This window comes from Bacillus rossius (genome assembly GCF_032445375.1).
Source record: "Bacillus rossius redtenbacheri isolate Brsri chromosome 4 unlocalized genomic scaffold, Brsri_v3 Brsri_v3_scf4_2, whole genome shotgun sequence".
Lineage (NCBI taxonomy): Eukaryota > Metazoa > Arthropoda > Insecta > Phasmatodea > Bacillidae > Bacillus > Bacillus rossius.
The window spans coordinates 39,582,473-39,605,159 of NW_026962011.1; the positions used below are offsets into that span (position 1 = coordinate 39,582,473).

Below are 22,687 nucleotides of genomic sequence, written 5' to 3' on the forward strand. Positions count from 1 at the left end.
AAAACTTACTTATTGTGAATACGAAAGATATAAATTGCTGTAATAAACTTTTTCGTGTGTTATTTATATAAGTGAGGTTATGATCTTTTATATATAATTTATTTGCTTTATAAATTATTACATTATTATTTAATAAATAGAACAAGTGTTCAGTATACGTATTCACTAATTTTTCATTATTTAAAAAAAAAATAGGTTATATGTAAAGTCGGTTTATGGACGATAGTTTAAAGTGACAACGTCATAACAAAACATTGATGAAATGATTGCATACTTTTATGAATAAAATCGAATCATTTTTATTGAATTATCACTACATATTTTGTATGGATACAAAGAAGGAGTGAAATGAAATCTACAATTTAATTGATAAATTTACTTTTATTTGCACTCATTAATTCAAATATGTTTATTACTTTAACGAACAGATTATTTTTAACTATAACTTTTACACATGTTTGCTACTTAACTTCTTCCGATCTGTGTTATATTCTGTTAAGGATAGGACGACGATAGGAAAAAGTAGGAAAAGTTTTAACGTGCCTCGAAAAAGTACAAATCGATGGTTGTTACAATTCGAGTGGAAGAGAGATAGATGCGGCGCAAGCGTGCAATGAGCGTAACGGGACAATGTGCGTAACGGGACAATGAGTCATCATTTTTTCCGTGCGTTCAGCCGGCGTTCATAGATTTATTAGACGTTGTCACGTCAAAAAATATCTTGATTATGTTACTCAATTAAGTAATGGATAGAGACCTGCAAAATTCGCGGATTCATTTCGTGACATGCTGCAATTCAAATAATTATACCTTAGCGCTGCTTCCACCACTGGTTCGCTGTTGATAAGGATTAATGAGGGCCAATCAGAGACCCTCGCTCAAAGAAGTGTCGAATCACAGACTCTCGGTCGGGACGACTCACAAGTCAGAGCAGCCAATGAACAGGTGGCATTTGCCCGAGTGCGTAGAGTGTAGTAGAGTCTATCCCGGAGGTCATTGAACCCGCGAATATTTGCAGGTCTCTGTAGGTTAAGTATGACTTGAGCTGGTGCGAGGGGGCTGACGAGGGGGCTGACGAGGGGGCGGGTTGCGGCAGGCCATGGAGGAGAAGGAGCTGTCCAACGGCGAGGTGCTGGTGGAGACGGAGCCGGTGCGCTACGAGCTGACGGGAGTCAAGTTCAACACGTGGCGCAAGCGGGTGAGCCGCGCGCCGCTGGAGCTGGCCAACACCACGCTGCGCAACGGCGCGGCGGCCGTCGGCGTGAACGTGGCCACCGTGCTGGACTACCAGAGCAACCGCTCCACCTACTGGGGGCAGGGCAAGGCGCTCATCAAGGCGCTGCCCACCTCCATCACGCTGGCCAACGGCACGGCGCTGGGCGAGATCAAGTGGGGCATGCCCGAGGCGGCGCGCTTCAACGAGACGCACAGGTCAGTCGCTGCTGCCTGACGATGGCGACTGCAACGTCTACCGAAACTATTATCTTTGAAAGATTTGTGCAATGGGAGTGCATGATTTGATGTAATATTGCCATTGCTAAGCGCTTTTCCTGTAGAAGAAAACAAAAAAATACCAAAAAGACAAAAAAACACAATAGGCAATCCAGAAATTAAAGATCAGATAAGTCGTGCTTATGGCCTTCTTAACTTTTTCCCATACGTTGCCATTGTTGTAAGCTCAGGGATTAGTATTTGTTTGAGCCATGTGTTAAATAACGCCTATTGTGTTTTTTGTATTTTTGGTATTTTTTTAGTTTTCTTCTACAGAAAAAGTGCTTAGCAATGGCGTATGTCCAAAAGATTACATCAAGTCAACCGAAACGTCGGTGATATCTTCGCCTTCCGGCGCGGTTGCTACCCAGAAGCCAAGCAAATCCCTCTAGGTTTAACTTACTCCAATCGGGTAGGTACGAGAGTACAGGAAAAAGGTAAAAATAGTAACCATGCCTGCACCTCCACAGTGGCGAACCAAACAAAATTACAAACTTCCCTGACATTCCATAACGGGGGCAATTTTTTTTTAATTTTTTATGTTTTTGTATTACAATACCACTATCTCGTATCTCTCGATAGTTTGTCAGCGTCTTGCAGAATCCCACGCACCTCTTTTATTTAAATTTTCCTTGTTCGTAAAGTTTTCTCTGAAGAGTAGCAGATTAATGGGAAAAGGAACAATTAAAGTGTAACTCGAATGTATTTTGAAGTCTTCTCAATACATTTCGATTTAAATTAAGGATTTTCATGATATCCTGTTATAAAAAGAAATCTTTCAAAGATTTTATTGCCTCTTGCGATAATAACATTGTTTGATCATTAGCATTTTTTTTTTTTAAATAACCCGAGTATAATTTAACAGGAAGGAGTATCTAAATTTCTTAAGCTAAATAAGCAAAACCACAATCGAAATTTTAATTTCTAGGGTTGGCTTAAAATTTTTGTTTTAAAGAGTTTAATTTTCAAATTTTACAGGGTGGGCCAATCCTTTCCCTCTCCACATATTATGGTCCCTCAAAAGTAAATGGCCCTGGTCCCCCTCCCCCCCATAGTTATCTCTAGGTCCACCACTGAGTAGTGGTCGTGTCCAGTGCTGCTGGAATAGATCCATGATGTTGTGACATGCTGATATGCCTTTTTTAACTCACTGAGAACCAGTACTTTTGAGTTAATCAATAATAATGTTTAGTTAATTCAGTATTATATAATGAAATGTGTGCTAAATATTAACAACCAACCGGTCATTCTTTCGTGGCCATTATCACACCAGTCTTGGTTTTCGAATTGAAGTTGCGACATCCAGTTATTTCAGGTTCTTGGAAAAGTGAAGTACCCAGCACTCATGGGTGTCTTTTCTGATCTTGATCACAAAAAAAAATAACTAGCCGATGCAGAATATGTTGAACTTTTTAGGTTAATATTTTGTGATTTAACATATTTGACACTGGAACAATTCAGTGTATGTTGTATCATATCTGTGCTCATGTGCACTCTCGTGGGCACACACACAGCTTTCTAATGGTTGTAATGTGTATTTATGGGAAAATTTTATACAACAGAATTCATATATTAATGGGTTATTTAAAATCAATTCGGCATTCATATTGTTGTAGACAGTAAAAATTTATTGTGCTAATATATGTTGCATAATATGCTTTCATGATCAATCTGAAAATTGTCTCAGCTTGAGGCATGCTTGTGGTAATATTTGGCTAAAATACAGTATATATAAAAGAACACACTGAGATGTAGCTCGAAACTCAGTATATTTGATCTTGCACGAATTTGCCAGTGTGGCTTCGGGTGAGATTGGAGACCGTGCGGTGCGGCGTGAAGAGCGGTGGGTGTTTTTTTTCCCGCAGCGTGGAGTACTTCCTGGAGCCGGGCACCGCGGTCAACGTGACCCTGAGGGGCAACCACACCGAGAGCGAGGTGCCCTTCTCCGGCAAGCTGGTGGCGGTGTACGAGGACGGCTTCACGAAGGAGCGCAGCATCGAGGGCAACCGGAGGGAGGTGGCCACGCTGGACGTGAAGCCGGAGTTCGGCCCGGTGTACTACATCCGCAACATGTCGCTGGTGCCCACCACGACCACCACCACCACGACGACGACCACGACCACGACGACCTCGACCACGACGACGGAGGCCGCCGAGCCGGAGACCACCCGGAGGCCCAAGAAGCCCGTGGAGCGGGATGGCAAGACGGAGAACACCAGCATGCAGTCGGACGAGGCGCAGTCCCTCAAGGAGGAGAACCTGCTGAAGCCCCAGAGGGAGGCGGTGGTCCCGGTCAACACCAACAACAACAACAACAACAACCCGAGCGAGAGGTGCGGCCCGGCGGCGGCGGTGGTCATCCTCGCCTGCGCCATCGTCCACAGGATAACATAGACGGCGAGCTCCTCCACCTGGCGGAGCCCGCGGCAGGTGAGGCAACACTTCCCACCACGTTGATCCCCTCCCGACCTTCGCGCGGCCGTTTGCCCCGACACCCTGCCGTCGCCGTTCTTTTCAAACAGCATTCATCCACGTCCAGAAGTCCAACTGTGAGGGAGAGTTGTTGCTTCCCGTGTCGCACCAACACGAGACTGACTGCATGTGCCGAGAGGGATTCCGGTTAATGTCCTGTACCTGTCTTCTGAGGGAATGAGGCGAAGTGTCGAGTGTGCGTCCATCTGTTGTAAATATTTAAGTCGTACAGTGTACGTGTCATATAAATTGTCAGTATATTTCAAACATTTCTTTATTCTGCTCATAGTGCTCATTCATTCCAAGATATGTAAAGTGTATATATTATGCAGGTACAAAGATAAACAGTCCACATTGTCCATTCCGTTATTACATGGATTAATATTTTTTTTAATATGTTTTATGTACACATTTGTTATTTAAAATGAAATGTTAACTGTGCTATCGTATATGAAGTACACTTATAATTTTGTTCACCATAATTTCTGCTCCAGTGGGCAGTTGGCATTTATTTTGCTAATGAAAAGTTGTTTAAATGTGCAAAATTATTTTTTTTAAATAGAAAAAAATGCATTAAAGTATTAATTTAATTCATATTCAGATTGTTTTGGTATCTAGTGGTGTTTTTATTATTAAATGTGGCATGATTTAAATACATGCAGGCCTATAACTAAAAAAGGAGAAGGGTTTTGATGATGAGTAGAGAAAATTAGAGTATGATATTTTCAGTAAGCAAAAATCTATTACCATATATTTATTGCATAGTGTTTTGCTCAGAAACAGTGTATAAAAATTGCAACTCAGATAATAAGTTTATCTTAGCAGTGTTCATAAAAATACATATAGCAAAAAGACTTAGCTTGCTATACACTCAAGTGAATAAATAATGTTCAATGTTTTATGATGGTAAAATATATTTTTTTGTAAATTGTAAAGGTTTAAGGGTAAGCTTGTATAATAAATGTGTGAAGATAAATCAAGGTTAGCTGTAGCATCTGTAGATTTGTAGCACTCATTTAAGATTTAATTAAAATAAGACAGCATTATTATTGTGATAATTATGGTTGAAGTATAGCAACCATTTGAAAATTAAGTTAAAAACAAATAAAAAAATAAGCACTTCGTCAGTTTGCTTTTCTTGTTATGGTTACATATTATTGATGTTCCTACTGATTCTGCAGTTTTAAAACTTACATCTAATAAAGTTAATAGGTTGTTTTCGATAAAGGTGAGTGTTCTCACTGACAGTTCCTGAAATAATAAAAATTGTTTACTAATATTACAGCATAAAAAATGCATTAAGTTATTTCTTTTAATAGGAGACTTAGTCAAATAGTTGTGAGTGAAGTGGATGATCAGCAAAAAGACCACAGCATGTTATTTCTTGTTATTTAATTTTTGTGTATCGCAGAATATTCAGTGCCAACAAAATCCATATTCAATATCCAATGTAATGCAAACTAACTCCTGTTGAAGTATAATAAAAATGTGACTGCCAATAAGTGTTCAACTGTGCTTTTTTTTCCCCACTACATCAAATCAACACACATAAAACAGGATCACATAATTTGAACTGTTATAATGGTATACACGTAATATTTAAGAAAGGAATTTATTTACGTAATGCAAATATTTCTACTTTTTATTACATTTTTATATAAAATTGTGTGTTTTTATAGATTTGCCATTACTGTTAAACTCCCAGCTGCCTTTCAGTTAACACATTTGATTATTAAGATGATTTTGTTCCATTATGTATTTTTCACATTCAAGAGGGTGTCGTGTTTTCAGTTTTTGAAACCAATCTGCAATAACTCAAATATACATTGTTTTATGTATTAAAAAAAGTCGCAAAATAAGAAATAGTGTAATAACTTTATGAAAACCAACAACAGTCAACACAATTTTGGAACTTATTAACAATACAAAAATTACTTTTAATATGTCCAAATAAATGGGGTGAATAAAACAGTCGGCTCTCAAATTCTTTGTACAATAAATAAATTATAAATAACTCTTACAAAGATCCTTTTGGACAGACAGTATGTGATATATATCTGGTACTCTTAAATTTTCCATACAAAATTTTAGTTTACCTTGCAACAACAGAATTATTTCTCAAAACACCTCTACTTACATTAGGCTTTATCTGTTATATTATAGCACTAGATTACATAAGTAACTAGCAAGAGTGACCAATAGTATATCAAGATTCGCACTAATGTTTTCAGCCAAATTTTTATAGTGAAATTTTTCATTATGTTTTAATGTCTTAATGAATTGGGAAATCCATTAGCTTTAAAAAATTTCCTACAAATTTAAGCAGAATTGGGCTAAAGAAATCTCAACTCAACTGTACAGAGAGGCATTGCAGGCTAATGTTTAAGGTTCAGTACATCATTACAAGTTAGTTTTTTTTTTTCTTGTCTAATACCTAAATGTTTGTTGATCATCATTAGAAGACCTGCGTGACTTTTGTCGCTAACAGATAATATTTAGCAAATATCTATTAAGAATATCAGGTGGAACACAAAACGCAAGAGAGTTATCCAATAAATGCACAAGAAAAAAAGCGTGTATGACCTAACTTTAAGGGATTCGCCTAGTCAGAGGTGTTCTTGACGGGATGATATATGCTGGCGTTTCTGGTACGGTATTGCCTGTAAGTGCGATCCTCTGAACTGGCGCAGTATTCTCGTCATGCATAGGGTAACCACCTACGAAATTTGAGCGGTAACCATATGACGTGGCGAAGAAATGAAGATAAGGGTGTAATGCGAGTTGCTAAAGTGCTTTCAGTAATCTGTACCAGCTGTTTCTTGTGTAAAAAAAATTATTCTGCGAACACCCGTTTTAGGTATTTTCACTCTTATAAAGCGCCCACTGCGTATTCTTAAGGCCCCCGCCTACCTGGTCACACACAAGGTGCGCAGAGCTTCAGGAAAAACAACGCGATTTCAAAACTACTCAAAAGATATCCGAGTGGGGTCCGCTTACGAAAGGCATTTAAAGAGTTCGCTGAGGGCCGAAAAGTACTGTTGATTTCGGATTAAGTTTTCAAACTGTAGTTTTAGAAGAGTGAAAGCTAAAACGCATGTTTTCAGAGTAATTTTTTAGACGTAAAACAACCGGTACCGATTCTTGAAAGCACTTAAGGGACTTGCATCACACATTTATAGAGACTGGAAAAATTCGCGGTTTCAATGACCACTAGGATAGACTCCACGATTCTCTATGTACTCGGGCAACTATCACCTGGTCATTGGCTACCGACTCGGGACACCTGTTTTACTGCGATTCTTATGATTCGATAGTTCTTTTGTTGAGTGTTTGCCATTGGCTCAGAGTTCTTCAGGTAAATTGCGGTCCAATCACTGACGCAGCATTAAGCTAAACGAGTTTGGATTCCAGTCTGTCTCGAAAGGAATCCGCGAATTTTTTTCCGGTCTCTACACATTTATCTTAATTTCTTCACCATATAATTTAACGGTCACCGCTCAAATTCCACAAGTTTTCTGTGCCGACGAGAAGACTGCGCGCCAGTCCAGAGGCTATGCACCGCGCTAGAAGCACCAGCGAGCGTCGCGCACTGACACACACACGCACACACACCCCTGACGAGGCTGTTCGCAAGCAGACCCCGCAGGAAGAGGGTCTGGCGATCACGCTTTGCCCACCCCTGCGGCCCGTTCGCCCGCACACCTGTGCGATAAGCCGCCACGCGCCTTCGCCAGTCGCACGTGCCTCGAATCGGCGCCCCGGCTCACCGCGAGCGCTGGTTCCACCGCAGTCCAACTCGCACCTGCGGCGCTCTACTTGCTGTGCTGGTTATAACCGACGATCGGGAAAACATACAGATGCAGCACAAGGCCCGATTATAGTAGAGGGGGGAGAGGGATTTCAGTCAACTACACGTATCAATATGGCGACCATTTGTTTACAAATGTGTCTGCTGGACCTGTATTTGAGGTTAAATTGGAAAAAAAAAAGTTAACTCATATCATTAAAATTGTATTATGAAGATTCGTTTTGTACTTTATTAACAAATAATATTTTGATTTAATTTTCTTCCGAATAGCGTAACTACAGTAGTTAATAAAAGTACGCTAGAACAGCTGATACAAATATAAACAAACGTCCGCCATATTGGTATGTGAAAATTAGACAAATAACGGTTTCGCGTCTGACGGCTAATGCTCCATCTGTTTCCTTCCCTACATCTAGTTATAACCTTGTTCGATTACCAGGCAGTGCCTACACCCGGATTTTTTGCACGAGTAGGTAAATGCGACGTAATTTATTATTATAATTTTTGAAATTACTGCTTAAGGTCTTGTCCACAGCAAGGTCTTTAGAGACGGTAACACAACTACACAGACCAGGGATTTAAGGGAGGAACCATCCCAGCAAGGGAAAAAAAGAGGGGGGGGGGGTTGATATTAAGAGGTGACGGTCCATGATGCCGTACAATAAAGAAACCCCAAGGTTGTAGCTCTTTTCACTTTCCATACATGTCTAGACACCCGGGGAATCCGCGCACTTATCAACGCCAAGGTGACCTCCGAACAATTGTTAGATTTTTCAGACGTTTTTCTGATGCCCCTGTAACAACCCAACAACAACTGAACGGTCGAATCACATCCCAAGTCATTCAATGAACGGTCACTGAACCCGTGAAGAATTTTTCGGGTTCCTACATGTTTACGCATTGTGTCCTGTATCGTAATTAGTTTCCTTCGAAAATCTCCAAACATGTTAATAATTTTTTTAGAAACTTGTTTATATATATTTTTTTTCACTTCGTAATAATGAGTGTAAGCGCCTTACAAACACCCCCCCCCCCCCGGGCCACCAGAAACATGTCATTAATGAGTTGAAGCTTGCAGTGAGAGCTTGGGTTGAATGGAACGGGCCTCGACGTTTACTCTCCTTGTAGTCAGGTGCGAAAAAATAAAACTATTCGTGCTATATAGTTTATACTTCAGCCAGCAATAAAAAAACCGTGCAAAACATTAACTCGATGTGAGAGGGAGTATAAAACTGTTGTCCCCGCGAACATGCATCAGTTAGCCAACTAACTGAGAGGAAAGGGTGACCTCCCCCCGCCCGGCATCTATACTAATTAAATTAAAGCCAAGCTTCACGCGACGGTTTTTTTTACTTCCAAACTGGACCGTGAGCCACCTTAATCTTAAATTCGCACACTTCGCGCCCCACCGTCTTTCCCAGTAATTCGAACAAAGTGACGGGGTCTCATTCTTGATTGATGTCCCAGATAGCGAGTTATGGGAACATAATAGTCCCTGGTATCGCTGCCACACGCTCCCGGCCGAGCAGCGGCGTAGCAAGCGGGTGGCAGGGATGGGCCCCGCCAGGGGCGCCGGGGCAGGAGGGGGGGGGGGGCGCCACCGCGACGGTTCCGCGGTTACTGAACCCTCCCCCCTCTCTTTTAACCCAAGAGGGGGCGCCATTTTCAAGTCTGGCCAGGGGCGCCAGGGGCGTCACTGCGGCCGAGCACATGAGGAAACGGCGGTTGTCCTCGCCGGTTCGGGCGACCTACCGCGCGCGACGCTCCTCGTGGGAACGATCCCGATCAGCTGGAGCTATTACGGACCACCGAGGCCCGCCCGGTTTCCCGCGCCGCGCTGCGATCCGTGCTCGTCTGTCTCGCCGTGAAATAAAGGAAAAACCACCAGCCGGGGTCTAATGGGGCGGCCCGTTAGCGGCTCCTTCCCTCGAGACAATGGCTGCTCCGCGCCGCGGTCACTCACATGCCGGACTCGCGTTCAAGTGGCGTCAGTCAGTTGTCTCGTGTTTCCCGGGAAGTGGCTCTGCGCAAGCGCTAGGATGCAATGACTAAAGACTGGAAAAAATTCGCGATTTCGATGACCTGTAGGATAGACTCCACAACCCTACATTCTCAGGCAAATGCCACATGCTCATTGGCTATTGACTCGTGACACCTGCCGACTGGGACGCTTGCGATTCGATACTTTATTGGTTGAAGGTTTTTCATTGGCTCAAAGTCCTTCAGAGAAATTGTGAGTCAATCACAGAAGCAATATAAAAATACAGTTGTTTGGATTCTAGCATATCATGAAATGAACCCGCGAATTTTTCCGGTCTCTAGTATTTACCATAATAGGTCAAACTTTCTTGTCACCTGCATGTTGAAGTTATCTATAAAAATATACATCAGAGAAATTAAATTATAAAAATAATCTATGTCACTGTTTAAATGGTGGTTTATGGTTCGTTTTATTGCTTTATCTTCTTCAATCCGAAAAAAAAATGAAAAAAAAAAACCACAAAAAAATAAGTACAATGGAAATGTATAATACTATATTAATGATTGCATTAATATCTTATACATTTAACATAAACATTTTTTTTCTTTTTCACCATGATAAAAAACAAGATCTTTGATAAACAAAAATATATATCAGGCACAGACAAAAGTTGTCAAAAAATTTTTAAAACACCTGTTCGGGATGTTGCATTATTAGAATAAAAGGTATAAGCTGAGAGCCACAGTATTTTCTTCTGAAATGAAAATGTCCGCAAAAATACCACACAAGTGTATAAAGTGGACAAAAATACTCTCTGATATTAACCACACGTGTAGCATATTCAACACCCAAACCTTTATTTTTGTGTGTTGCAATATCGGCCTAAGGTGCGCTTATCATTTATCACGAGATTGTTAAGACTATAATAAGTGTATTCTGATACCTACTATTATTGCAACTGTTGTCATTCCCAAAAATGATTTCAATACTAAACTGCAATTATTATTTCACGTGAAAAATTATTTGTAACAAATAATTACTTCCAACTTCAGGCATTCCAGTAAATTACAACTGTGTTTTACCGAAGTCCAATTTAAAATCAAACGACAGAAAGTTGGAATGGCCTGAAAACCGTTGAGACCAAGATGGCGTCTTTATGTTCCTATCTCTCCCCCCCCCCCCCCCTTAAATGTTTCTTCTGCGCCCAGGGGCATGGAACCGTGACTGGATGCAGAAGTAGAGGAACGGCCACGGAGTTGGCAATTATTGTCAGAACACGGAATGCTGTGACGTATTTCAAGTCACTTTGTATAAACCCGCGCCATCGCCATTTTGTTCCGCCCGAAACATTGCGGACGCGGTGCTTTATAACGTCTGACTATGGTTTGTAAGTATGCATTAGAATCTCCGTTGTTAAAATGGTTACCTTAGTAAAAAAAAATGGGTGCGTGTACTTAGGTACGCGAGTGAGAAGTTATACTTCTTTGGCATCATTAAAAAATAGTTTTTAATTGCATGCAAAAATAGTATGTGGAGTCCCTCCGCGCGGAAGAAGTGAAATTTCGTAATGTGGAAATTAAAATAGGAAGGGGTAGAAATTGATTCTTAGTGAAATCATATTGTATCAAATCAAACTAAAAAAAAATAAATCATGAAATCATTCAACGATAAAAGCTGTTTATTTAATTAAGCGGACGGGTTCGCCCCAAGGAGAAAATTGACGCGGCGATACCTCGTGGACATAGAGAAATGACACACACTCACTATTTATGTGTCTAATGAAACATGATTTTTTTCTGCAATTTAAATTGTAATATACAAAAAGGGTATTGAAAATTGAAACAAATATGGCGACACTACAAACTGTCAGGATCTTTATTTTTTTTCTTACTCTCTACATAGTTCCTTACAATAGCAAAACGCATTCACTCTCGCTCTGTCTCTTTCTATTCCCCCTCCCCAGGAGCGTTAAACGTTTAAAGCAACCTTGTTGGAAGTCGCATTAGAAGTATAACTTCAAAAAGTAATTTAAAACTGTTAACACAATGCAAAAACACTACTATTCAGCCAGTGTTCTGGGCGTCCGACCAACATGGCGCATCAATTAGCCGAAGGCTCCACACAGCTACCGTGTAATCACGCAGACGGGGGAACGACACTCGAAAAGCACAGCTCCTGCTGCGTGCCGATAGGGGCGGGCGCATCGCGCTTAATTAACACGGCCGATATCGCCCGAGGAGCAGACCAATCAGGAGAGGGGTGGAAAGCCGACGAAACACTCGAGAACCGGGACGACGACAATTACCGGCGCCCTCCCCGGACGCAGGCCGACTCAGCAGGCCGTCCGGATCAATGGTCCACGCGGCACGAACCGACTTACGCCTTTAATACGCGCAGACACGGCGACGCCTCGTACAAGCTACAGAAGCCACGCAACACTGCCAAACTTTCGTTTCCAACACCTTCCGATATGTTGTGTCAAAAATAAAGTTCGAATGTCACGACGTCAGCCATGTTTGTTCCACAAGTTCGGATGAATCGAAATTTCCATAAATAATTTTGCGTGTAGGACGGGTTCTAAAAATATGTCGGATGCGCTCGGCCGATCAATATCGTGCCTCGCGAAAACCGAAATTGCATCCGTTTCCGACGCGACGAATCCTTAAAAATGGCGTAGAACACACAATGCGATTTAAAGTGGTTATAAAGGTGAAAAAAAAAAAGAAAAAAAAAATTTTGTCTGTAAAGTCGGTTTACGGACGTTAGTTTAACGTGACAACGTCATAACAAAACATTGACGATATGATTGCATACTTTTATGAATAAAAATGAATCATTTTTATTGAATTAATACTATTTTGTATGGATGCAAAGAAGGAATGAAATGAAATCTACAATTTAATTTATAAATTTATTTTTATTTGCACTCATTAATTCAAATATGTTTATTACTTTAACGAAGAGATTATTTTAACTATAACTTTTATACATATTTGCTATTTAACTTTTTCCAATCTGAAAAAGTAGGAAACGAATGGGAGTGTTTCAAGTTTAATGTGCCTCGAAAAAGTCAAATCGATGGTTGTTCCAATTGAACTGCGGCACAAGCGCTCAATGAGCGTAACGGGACACAGCGTAACAGGGCAATGTGCGTAACGGGACACTTTTACGTGTGTGCAGCCGGCGTTCATAGATTTATTAGACGTCACGTCAAAAAAATGTTAGTATGAATGTCGAATGCGAAATAATGTGTGTAAAAAGTAATTTTTGTGTACATAACTCTTAAAAATCACTGGACATTAATTTTATGATGTTAACGACTGTTAATGTCAGTTAAACTGACGGGAAATGTTTCAAAGTTGGTCTGCCGGCGCGACTGGACACGCGAGTTTCCAATGAAACCGGCGCACGTCTCCTGCTTCGGGAGTGTTCAATGGGCAGTCCGGGAGGGGTGAGGGGTGGAGGAGGGTGAGGGGTGGGCACCCACGCGCGCCGGTCCGTCTGGCGGGGCCTCGCGTGGGCGGGTCGATACAGGCGGCGTCGCAGCGCCGGCCGCGAGATCTCGCCTCGACGATGACGCCTAGCCCCACGGGGCTGTCGCGGAGGAAGGGTCGTCACCACAACGCCGAAATACCACAACGCCGAATGTCAAAATTGACCACAACGCCGACAGCTAGAAAACTGCTGTGTACCACAACGCCGAAATAACAACTGAGTGAATTTGTGTGTGTTTCTTAAATGTACATTAACGCCGAAATACCACAATCAAACCTAACCTTACCTAACCTAACCTAACCTAGCGTAATATAACCTAACCTAACTTAACCTAGTCTATTCTAGCCTAACCTAACCTAGTCTAACCTAACCTAGTCTAACTTAACATAGTCTGACCTAACCTAACCTTTGTGGCAGTCCTGCAATGACATTTTCCGGCTCGCCAGCCACGAGTCCGCGCTACACTCACAAAAATATGTGTGCGCGCGCTTACGTAAGCGCGTCAGAAGTTATACTTCTTTTTGATTTAAGACACTGATCTATTTTTATCTTTGAAAGATTTTTGCAAAGGGAGTGCATGACTTGATGTAAGCTTTTGGACATACGTCATTGCTAAGCACATGTATGTCTGTAATAGAAAACTACAAAAAAAAAAATTAAGCAAAAAATTGCTGGTTTTTTCGTTCTCTTCTGTTTTTGGAAAACTATTGTGTTTGTTTCGTCTTTTCGTTTTGTTGTGCTGAATTTTTTTTGTGTTCAATATTTTTGTGCTGTCATCATTTGTGGTTGTTTTTTTTTTTCGTTCTGTTAGTCCATTTTTCTTTGTTTTTTTTTTTTCCTTTGTTTGTTGACCATATTCCTGTTATGGAATATTATCTGGTGTTTATATCCTGTTAACATCAATTTTTTGCTTAATTTGTGTGTTTGTCTTTTGTGTTTTTTTGTAGTTTTCTTTTACAGACATACATATGCTTAGCAATGGCGTATGTCCAAAAGCTTACATCAAGTCACTGATCTATTTTGAAATTTACTGTAGCAAAAATTAATTAAATAAATACGAAACATTAAATATTAATACAAACAAGTGTATTCTGTAATTAAAAAAAAAAAGTAAAAACAAAATCTCCACTGCCGCGTTTTGAACCACGTTCCTCTAGCATAATAACCGCGCACTATAACGCCTACGCTACGAAACTTGAAAGGAAACTATGTTATTGTGTTAATTTTTTTTTTTTTTTTTTAAACTTTTAAGTTACTCTTTACTAAGACTATTTTAGTTTACCAAATGTATTCCAGGGTGATTTCATTATCATAAAGTTTCATTTGGCGCATCAATAATTTTTATATGTCCCCTTATTTTTATGAAAGTGACCTCATATGGGTTTATGTTCCTACGCTTGGGTCCGCCATATTCCTGTGAAAATTTCGTTGCATGGTGCGCAACTGCAGAAACAAGGATTAGGTAAGAAACTCCGTGAATTTGCAGTGGAGAAACAAACTTTTCTGTTTAGCTAACAGAGAGCTAGTGCAATCATCGCGAGGCATATGTATTTTTGTAGTGACACACATGTTTTCTTGTAAATGTATCTACAAATATACGAATATAATTATGTAAGTTTACATGAATATTTCTGTTCCATCTAATGAGACGGGAATAGAGCATTGTCAGATTGAATTGGTAGGGGAGGGGGGTAAGGGGACTAGCCCCCCCCCCCCCTCACCACGAGAAAACTCACCGGATCGCGGCGACGTCCGCCACGTTTCCAAATTGACCCCCGCCGGGAATCGAACCCGGACATGACCGGACAACCACAGCGAATATTTGGATTTATCAGTAAAGCAGGTTACTAGTGAGGGGCAGGGAATAGGAAGGGGGAGAGGTAAGTTTTCAAAGGAAGTGCCGAGGTATTTAAGAGTTGCAAATTACCTTTCAGATGATAATTTCGATACACCGGGCTTTCACATAATTAGGACCAAAATTTTCAGAAAACTGGTTTTGTTTGAGCGCCTACCTGGACAACCACTCACTAACCTGGATAAAAATCGTCGCTCTAGGCTTTTTTTTTCGAAGTTAAGAATCTGCTGCTGCTGCAGCCAATGAAATAGTTCCTTCGTCCCCCCGGGAAATCGCGTTTTCCCTCGCGCGCGGCCTATTTTCCACCCCCCCCCCTCCCCCCCACCATCTGACCACCGGACACTGGCAGCTCCTCTGCTCAGACAGTGGACACGTGACCGCAGGGGCGTGTCTCTCTCTCGCGCCGGGTCCTGTCGGAGTCCCTGGCTCCTGGCCTGCTTCTCCGATACCATCTACCATCTCGGAGACGCCGACTGGCAAACAACAACGCCAAGCCATCCACCAAGAATTAGATTTTAAAAAATACTAGCTGCCCGACCCGGCTTCGCACGGTTGTATTTATGGGGGGGAAAATGAGACCAAATCTCCTATTTACAGTTATAATAAATGAAATAAAATGAAAATTAATTAATTTTGACAAAAACTTAATACAATGCTTTGTAATGTACCGAAGAAAAAACGAATAGCACCGATGGTTTCCCGACTCTCAAGCACGCAACGTTGTCATGGAGACGAAGTGCCCACTGTTTCCCGGGCTTAAACACCAATCAACATTGATAATCAGTTTATTATTAATTATAAATTATTAAGACTATTAATCGAAATAAAAACTACCCTATCTCTCAAGTTGGAAACAATTACACATAAATGCCAATTTTCATCGAAATCGGTTAAGTGGTTTAGGAGTCCATTGAGGACAAACATTGTGACACGAGATTTATATATATTAAGATAATTCCTTTCGGCACTGCCCACAGGCGTAGGTAGATTTCAAAGCACCTGTTTTTCTTCTGGAAATATTTCGGAAACTTCTATAAACTACTGGAACATTTTAAGAACTTAATGTTCATAGAAATTGGTTGTCCGTAAAGTCGGTTTACGGACGATAGTTTAACGTGACGTCATAACAAAACATTGATGAAATGATTGCATAGGTACTTTATGAATAAAATTGAATCAGTTTTATTTTAATAATAAAAGAATAAATACTTGAAATTATACTAGTGATCAGATTTTTAAAATGCAAGAATAATTAACCTTTATTGCCGAAATTGTTGTTGTAATAAGCAATGAAAACCACATTAACTTTTCACTTCACTTTATAAACAGTCGAGTGGAAGAGAGATAAATGCGGCGCAAGCGTACAATGAGCGTTACGGGACACAGCGTAACGGAACAATGTGCGTAACGGGACACTTTTTATTGCGTGCAGCCGGAGTTAATCGATTTATTAGACGTCACGTCAAAAAACTATATGTTCGCCAACATTACAAAAATAGATCGATTTAACATATTTTCTCATATTCCATGCAGCAAAAATATTTTGGATGTTTGTAACTTAATGCACCCAGCATTGAATGTCTTAAAGAATTTCATATTATGTCTACTAAGATAGTTATGCAATTATTTTTGATCTCCAAACACTATTTTTCGTTACTTGCACTAATACGTGGTCGTATAAATATTTTTTTTTGTACAAGGTTGTAAGGTCATATTTGTTTATTAATAAATTCTGACTAATTAGATACTAAGGAAGTTAAATAATTTTTTTATTACAACCCCTGTTTTTAGGGTAATAGTTCGTTTCATCAAAAATTGTTTGAGCCAAAAGATTAAGATAAAGTTTAGAAGTCAAAAGATTCAGATAAAGTTTAGAAGTTTTAAAATAAATTATAATGGGTTTGATAGTACATATATATATATTACAAAAGTAATGACTTTTCGTCTTTGTACAACGATACGATAACGTGTCTCTTATCCCTCGTACGTCCAGTAATCTTATTATTCAACTTTAAAATTATTTTGAAACATCATCACAAGCACATAATTTTCGAGAGGCACACAAAAGATACTCTTGAAGGAGCTATCTTATTTTAAAACAATATTTTTGCAAGATAATTATAATGCAATACGAAGAACAGATGAACGAAAGATTTCTTAGTATTTTTTTATAATCATTTATTTCAAAGTATCAAGACTGAAATGAATGCCTCGCAACTACATTACTCCACCAATTAAAGAAAAAAAATATACATTCCCGAAATTACTTCTATCAGCACTGACTGAAATCGTAGATGATTAAATACATTTTACTCAGCTTTTAGAACACCTCCAAGGCTGTAAATATATTGCGTTCACAGAATTTTTTTGATGTGATAACGTCTTATAAATCGATGAACGCCGGCTGCACGCGCGTAAAAGCATGACTCATTGTCACGTTCCGCCTGAGCCGAGCATGCAAGCGAGAGCGCGGAACAAGCGATATACAGGCACGATCGGCCTAAGCGTTCGGCTTGTGACGCATCTATCTCTGGGATCGTCCATTAATCACGTGAGGCTTGTAAGAGGGGGGGGGGGGGGTCGGGAAAAATCACGAAATATCACAAGGGGGGAGGAGGGGTGTAGAGAGATATCACGTGTACTTATTTTTTCTCCCGATTTCTACTAAACCGAAAAGCGATGCGTGACCTTGACTCGCCGTAGCCAGGCAACAATATCCCCGCCCGCCACAACATGAACCACCCGGCTCGGCTTGCCAGTCGCCAGTAAGACTGTGATTTTGGCGCCGAATACATGCGTAAATCACATATAAGCCTCTCCTTTATTATTTTTATGCTAGTGAGAATAAACCTTTTTATCACTGTGCTTAATTTTTCAGAATTAAATTAGATTATACCTAAATATAAAGATAATATTCTGATATTTTAAAAATATTTTGTACCAAAAAAAAATACACGTGATTTATTGGGGGGGGGGGGGAGTCTAAAACCTCACCACAAATCCCTAGGGGGGAGGGGGGGTTAATATGCTAAAAAAATCACGTGATTAATGGACGACCCCTCTCTTCCACTCACGTTATCACGTAAAATTATCGTCCGTAAACCGACTTTACAGACAACACCCCCCCTTTTTTTTTCACCATTCGAGCGGTCAAGCTCCATGGGAATGGCGAGTTTCACGGGCCGAAGACCGGTCCTGGTCTCCATTTCTCCTTGTTAGAGACATGCATATTTCGCGAAAAGATTCTGCGACTAGCTGCAAGTTAAAACACCGTAGCATCATCTGTGTTTCGTGATTGGGTGATTTTATTTCAGTTCCACGTCGATTGTTACAACACCAGTAACAGTGGTTGAATGCGGAAGCAAATGCGTTATGAGTGGACCAGTCAAAAAAGGCAACGACTTCTCTCTCGCAGACGGTCGACAATCGCAAGGAAGAAACCGCTGGTGCGGGTATACCTCGTTGCAGTCTGATAGGCGTTCAGATTTATTCGCGAAAAATGCCTGCCCCTACTCCTTGTCGTGGACCCGGGTTCGAGCTAAGCCGTGGGCGGCATCTGCCTCGGCGGCCCACCGGCCCACCGGCCCACCGGCCCACCGGCCCACCGCCCGTCTTGCGCGCTCGTCTCCCTGCTTCGGCGAGGTCCTGCCTCGGAGGTCACCGTCGCCTCGGCAGTCCTCCACTTCGCGAGTGCCCCGTGCGCTCAGGTCACACTCGCCGATCCACAGCTTCAAGTCCGACGTTTTGGACTTCACTGCGATCCATCCCAAATGTCCCATCTAACCACATATAAACAACTAACTACAACTTCAAACCTGCAAATAACGGCGCACTGCCTCAAAGTGGCTCCAACCCACAAACACTTGCACTGTTAAAAAAATTTATGTAATGAAATTGTACTGTAAAATAATAAAGATATCTCATAGTTATTAAAGCGTAGTTTAAATTTCAATGATATGATATATATAGTATATTAAAAATAAAAATTAAAAAAAAATATTTTCATTACGTTGAGTGGCTTCAAAACTATTATTTGGAGACAAGTAGCATTTACACACACACACACACCTACACACACACACACACGCGCGCCAAAGTGAGATAAAGCAATAATCTCTTTGAAATTTTACCAAAATATATGGACTAGTATTTAAAGAATACTTTGTGAAAGCACACACAATTCGAACCGATGGTACCCCAAGATCACAAGGAAGAATCTTCTAATGGAGTCCACTCCTACAACGCCACAGGAGGCGCCCGGGAAGCGATAGGAGAGACGAAGTACAACACGCAATGCCAACTCGCCACTTGGAGACGACAGGCAGGATAGAACTCCTGAGGCGGAGGAGCAGCGACCGCTCTTCCAAAACCCGGGAACAGTTAACGCACGGGCGCCGTGTTCCGTTACTTGCGAGAAGGCACTAACCCGCGAAAACAGTTCCGTTACAATCTCAGAGTATAGCTTCACATCGAGTTACGGAGCGGCTATTGTACACGCAGAGAAATTTTCCCTGCAAGACACGGCGACTGTGGATGTTGCCAGGAACTATCAGTCAGGACCTGAGAACTTCGCGGACTGGAAGATCTTTTAGGCTGGACTCCACAGTTATAGACATACTAGGGCAAGCCAGTAGTGGGCCTAGACTCTGCACGGCTCTGGCCAGTTTACACTTGCGAGGCCCTAGTATTTTGGACAGAGGCCTTACTGGGGAGCGTAGTAAGGTTGTAAAAGGAGGGGGGGGGGGGGAAAGGAAAAGCGTCATGGAAAATAAGGGCGTTACGGGTCTCTCATCCCGAAATTTTGAATAATAAACTCTTTAATACAACTTTTCTAAGTCAGCTTAGAATTTAAATCTATACGGTGGTTTTTGATGATTAATTTAAGAAATTTTGATGTTCCAGATGCGACGGTGGGCCATCTCTGGAGCAGCCTTTTTGGGGAAGGTTGCCTGCTCACTGGCTGGCTGCGCGCTTGTTGAAGGATCTCTACACTGGGTTCACTCGTGGATACGATACTTATTTTGCTGAGAGTTCGTTTCTCACTGGCTCAGAATCCCTTTCATCACAATCTGTGGGCCGGTTTCAGAAGCGGCCAAAGGTAAAACTGTTTTTGTTTGAGTTTTAGGGGCGTGGTTACAGGGGACTCAGAAACTGCTTCAGGTAAGAAACACGTTCAACTTTTTGCGTTCGGTTACACTCAGTCTGGACGACGCGTTTCGTTCGAGGCCCTTTCTCATTCAACCTTAAACAGGTTGGCAAAGTAATAGTTCATAACATCTCTCGTACATAAAAGCCTATGATTGGCTGTTTTAGTGTTGAGAGTATAAACTATAAACAGTCCTTTGCGAAAAAACGCAAGACGTAGAATATTCCTGGCACAAGCTCGTGTTAATATTTTACCAACTGCAACAAAAAAAAACCATTTAAATATTTTATTGTTTTTAAAATCGATGTTGACGGTAACTCTCTAACAGAGGTTACACTCGCTCAAAGAAATAAGGATCCGCAACACATTCATCCAATGACAAGTGGACAATCTTCAGGAGTTGAACACACTTCTTACCAACTGCCGTGTAACCTGTTGACCTGAAGTAATTGTGTGTGACCGCGCGTGGCCGGCGGGGTGCTGTGGCCACGAGAGAATTCGCACCGGGGTAGCACCACAACGCCGAACGTACAATAACGCCGAAAACCATAACGCCGAATGACAAATTGACCACAACGCCGACAGCTAGAAAACTGCTGTGTACCACACAACGCCGAATTACCACAACGCCGAAAAAATGTTATTGCAGGACTGCCACAAAGATTAGGTTAGGCTAGGCTAGGTTAGGCTAGTCTAGGTTAGGTTAGGTTGTGGTATTCCGGCGTTAAGATACATTTAAGAAACACACACAAATTCATTCAGTTTTTTTTTTCATTTTGCTCTTGTGGCCTCCCCCCCCCCCCCTCCCCTTCCCGCATCAACATTTTTCAGCGTTACTGTATTTCGGCGTTGTGGCACACGGCAGTTTTCTAGCTGTCGGGGCGTTGCGGTGGTCAATTTGGCATTCGACTTTATGGTATTCGGCGTTATTGTACGTTCGGCGTTGTTGTACGTTCGGCTTTGTGGTGACGAGAGAGGTCGCAGCAGCCAGCAGGGCCGCCTGCTGGCGGGGCCCCAGGGCCGTCGGCGCTGCGGCAGGGACCGGCCAATCGATATGGGCGCCCCGCGCAGGCACTGCGGGTGGCGTCCCGGCGCCCGGCGTCGCCTCGCGCGCGGCACGCACCTCAGCCGCGCCGAGTCTAGCTGCTCCCGAGGAGTTCCCGCACCGAGAGTTCCCGTCCCACAAGTGCGGCAGAACAGAACTGCAGTCTCTTTCTGGGGCTACAGGGGCTTAAGACACGACTGCGAAGGAATATTCATGCAGAGTGTTTACTTATATATAGAGTGTTTATATATAGGCTATAGATAAGAGACCGGAAAAATTCGCGAGTTCATTTCGCGACAGGCTAAAATATACAAATAGTTATACCTCAGTGCTGCCTCTGCTATTGGCTCGCGACTCACCTGGACGACCCTGGGCCAATGAGAAACGCCCAAACCAAAGCTTTATCGAATCACAGGCTGCTACGTTGGGGCGTCTCACAAGACAGCAGCCAATGGGTGGGTGACATTTGACCGAGTGTACGTATAACTATGGAGTTCATCCTACAGGGCATTGAACCCGCGAATTTTTCCGGTCCCTACTTATATAGAATATATATTATAATATATAGGTAGGGGCAGGCATTTTTCGCGAATAAATCTGAACGCCTATCGGACTTCAACTAGGTACACCCGCACCAGCGGTTTCTTCCTTGTGATTGGCGGGCGTCTGCGAGAAAAGTCGTTGCCCCTTTTTTTTTTTTTTTTACTGAGCTACTCAGCACGTATTTGCTTTCGCACTGAATTACTCTGATTGGTGTTGTGTATCAATCGACATGTACCTGAAAGAAATTCATCCAATCACGAAACACAGACGGTGCTACTGTGTTTTAACTTATACTTAACTAGTCTCAGAATCTTTTCGCGAAATATGCAAGGCCCTATATATAGGTAACTGTAAATCGTGTAATATCCCTGTTGCATATCCGACGTTTAGGATCGGATTAATCAAATATGTTAGTTTTTTTACGGCATTTATTTCGCTTGTAGCATCAATTCAAACAATTCACTTACTTCCTTCAAATCCGTTATACCTACTGGCAATTGGGAATGCGATGCGTGGCGGGCCCCAAGTGGCCCAGTCTCCTTACAGTGACCGTGCAGAGACCTTACAGTGACCTTACAGAGACCTTACAGAGACCTTACAGTGACCTTGCAGAGACCTTACAGTGAACTTGCAGAGACCTTACAGTGAACTTGCAGAGACCTTACAGTGACCTTGCAGAGACCTTACAGTGAACTTGCAGAGACCTTACAGTGAACTTGCAGAGACCTTTCAGTGACCTTGCAGAGACCTAACAGTGACCTTACAGAGACCTTACAGTGACCGTCACGAAGTACATAGCGAAAATGTATTTTCCTTTCTAAACGCACTAAAAAACGTCAAACTATAGTGGT

The 22,687-nt window shown here is 41.7% G+C and overlaps 2 protein-coding genes across 2 annotated transcripts in view; one reads left to right on the forward strand and one right to left on the reverse strand.

The window, feature by feature from the left end:
* Positions 1-5,462, forward strand: part of LOC134542473 (protein unzipped-like) — a 71,130-nt gene extending 65,668 nt beyond the window's left edge. Inside the window, exons 4-5 of the mRNA XM_063386780.1 lie at positions 1,097-1,431; positions 3,357-5,462. Coding sequence (XP_063242850.1) covers positions 1,097-1,431; positions 3,357-3,885 — 864 coding nt within the window. The 3' untranslated portion in view covers positions 3,886-5,462. The remainder of the gene's footprint in view (positions 1-1,096; positions 1,432-3,356) is intronic.
* Positions 1-22,687, reverse strand: part of LOC134541927 (mitoguardin) — a 232,757-nt gene that overhangs the window by 141,321 nt on the left and 68,749 nt on the right. The gene's annotated exons all lie outside the window — the stretch shown is intronic.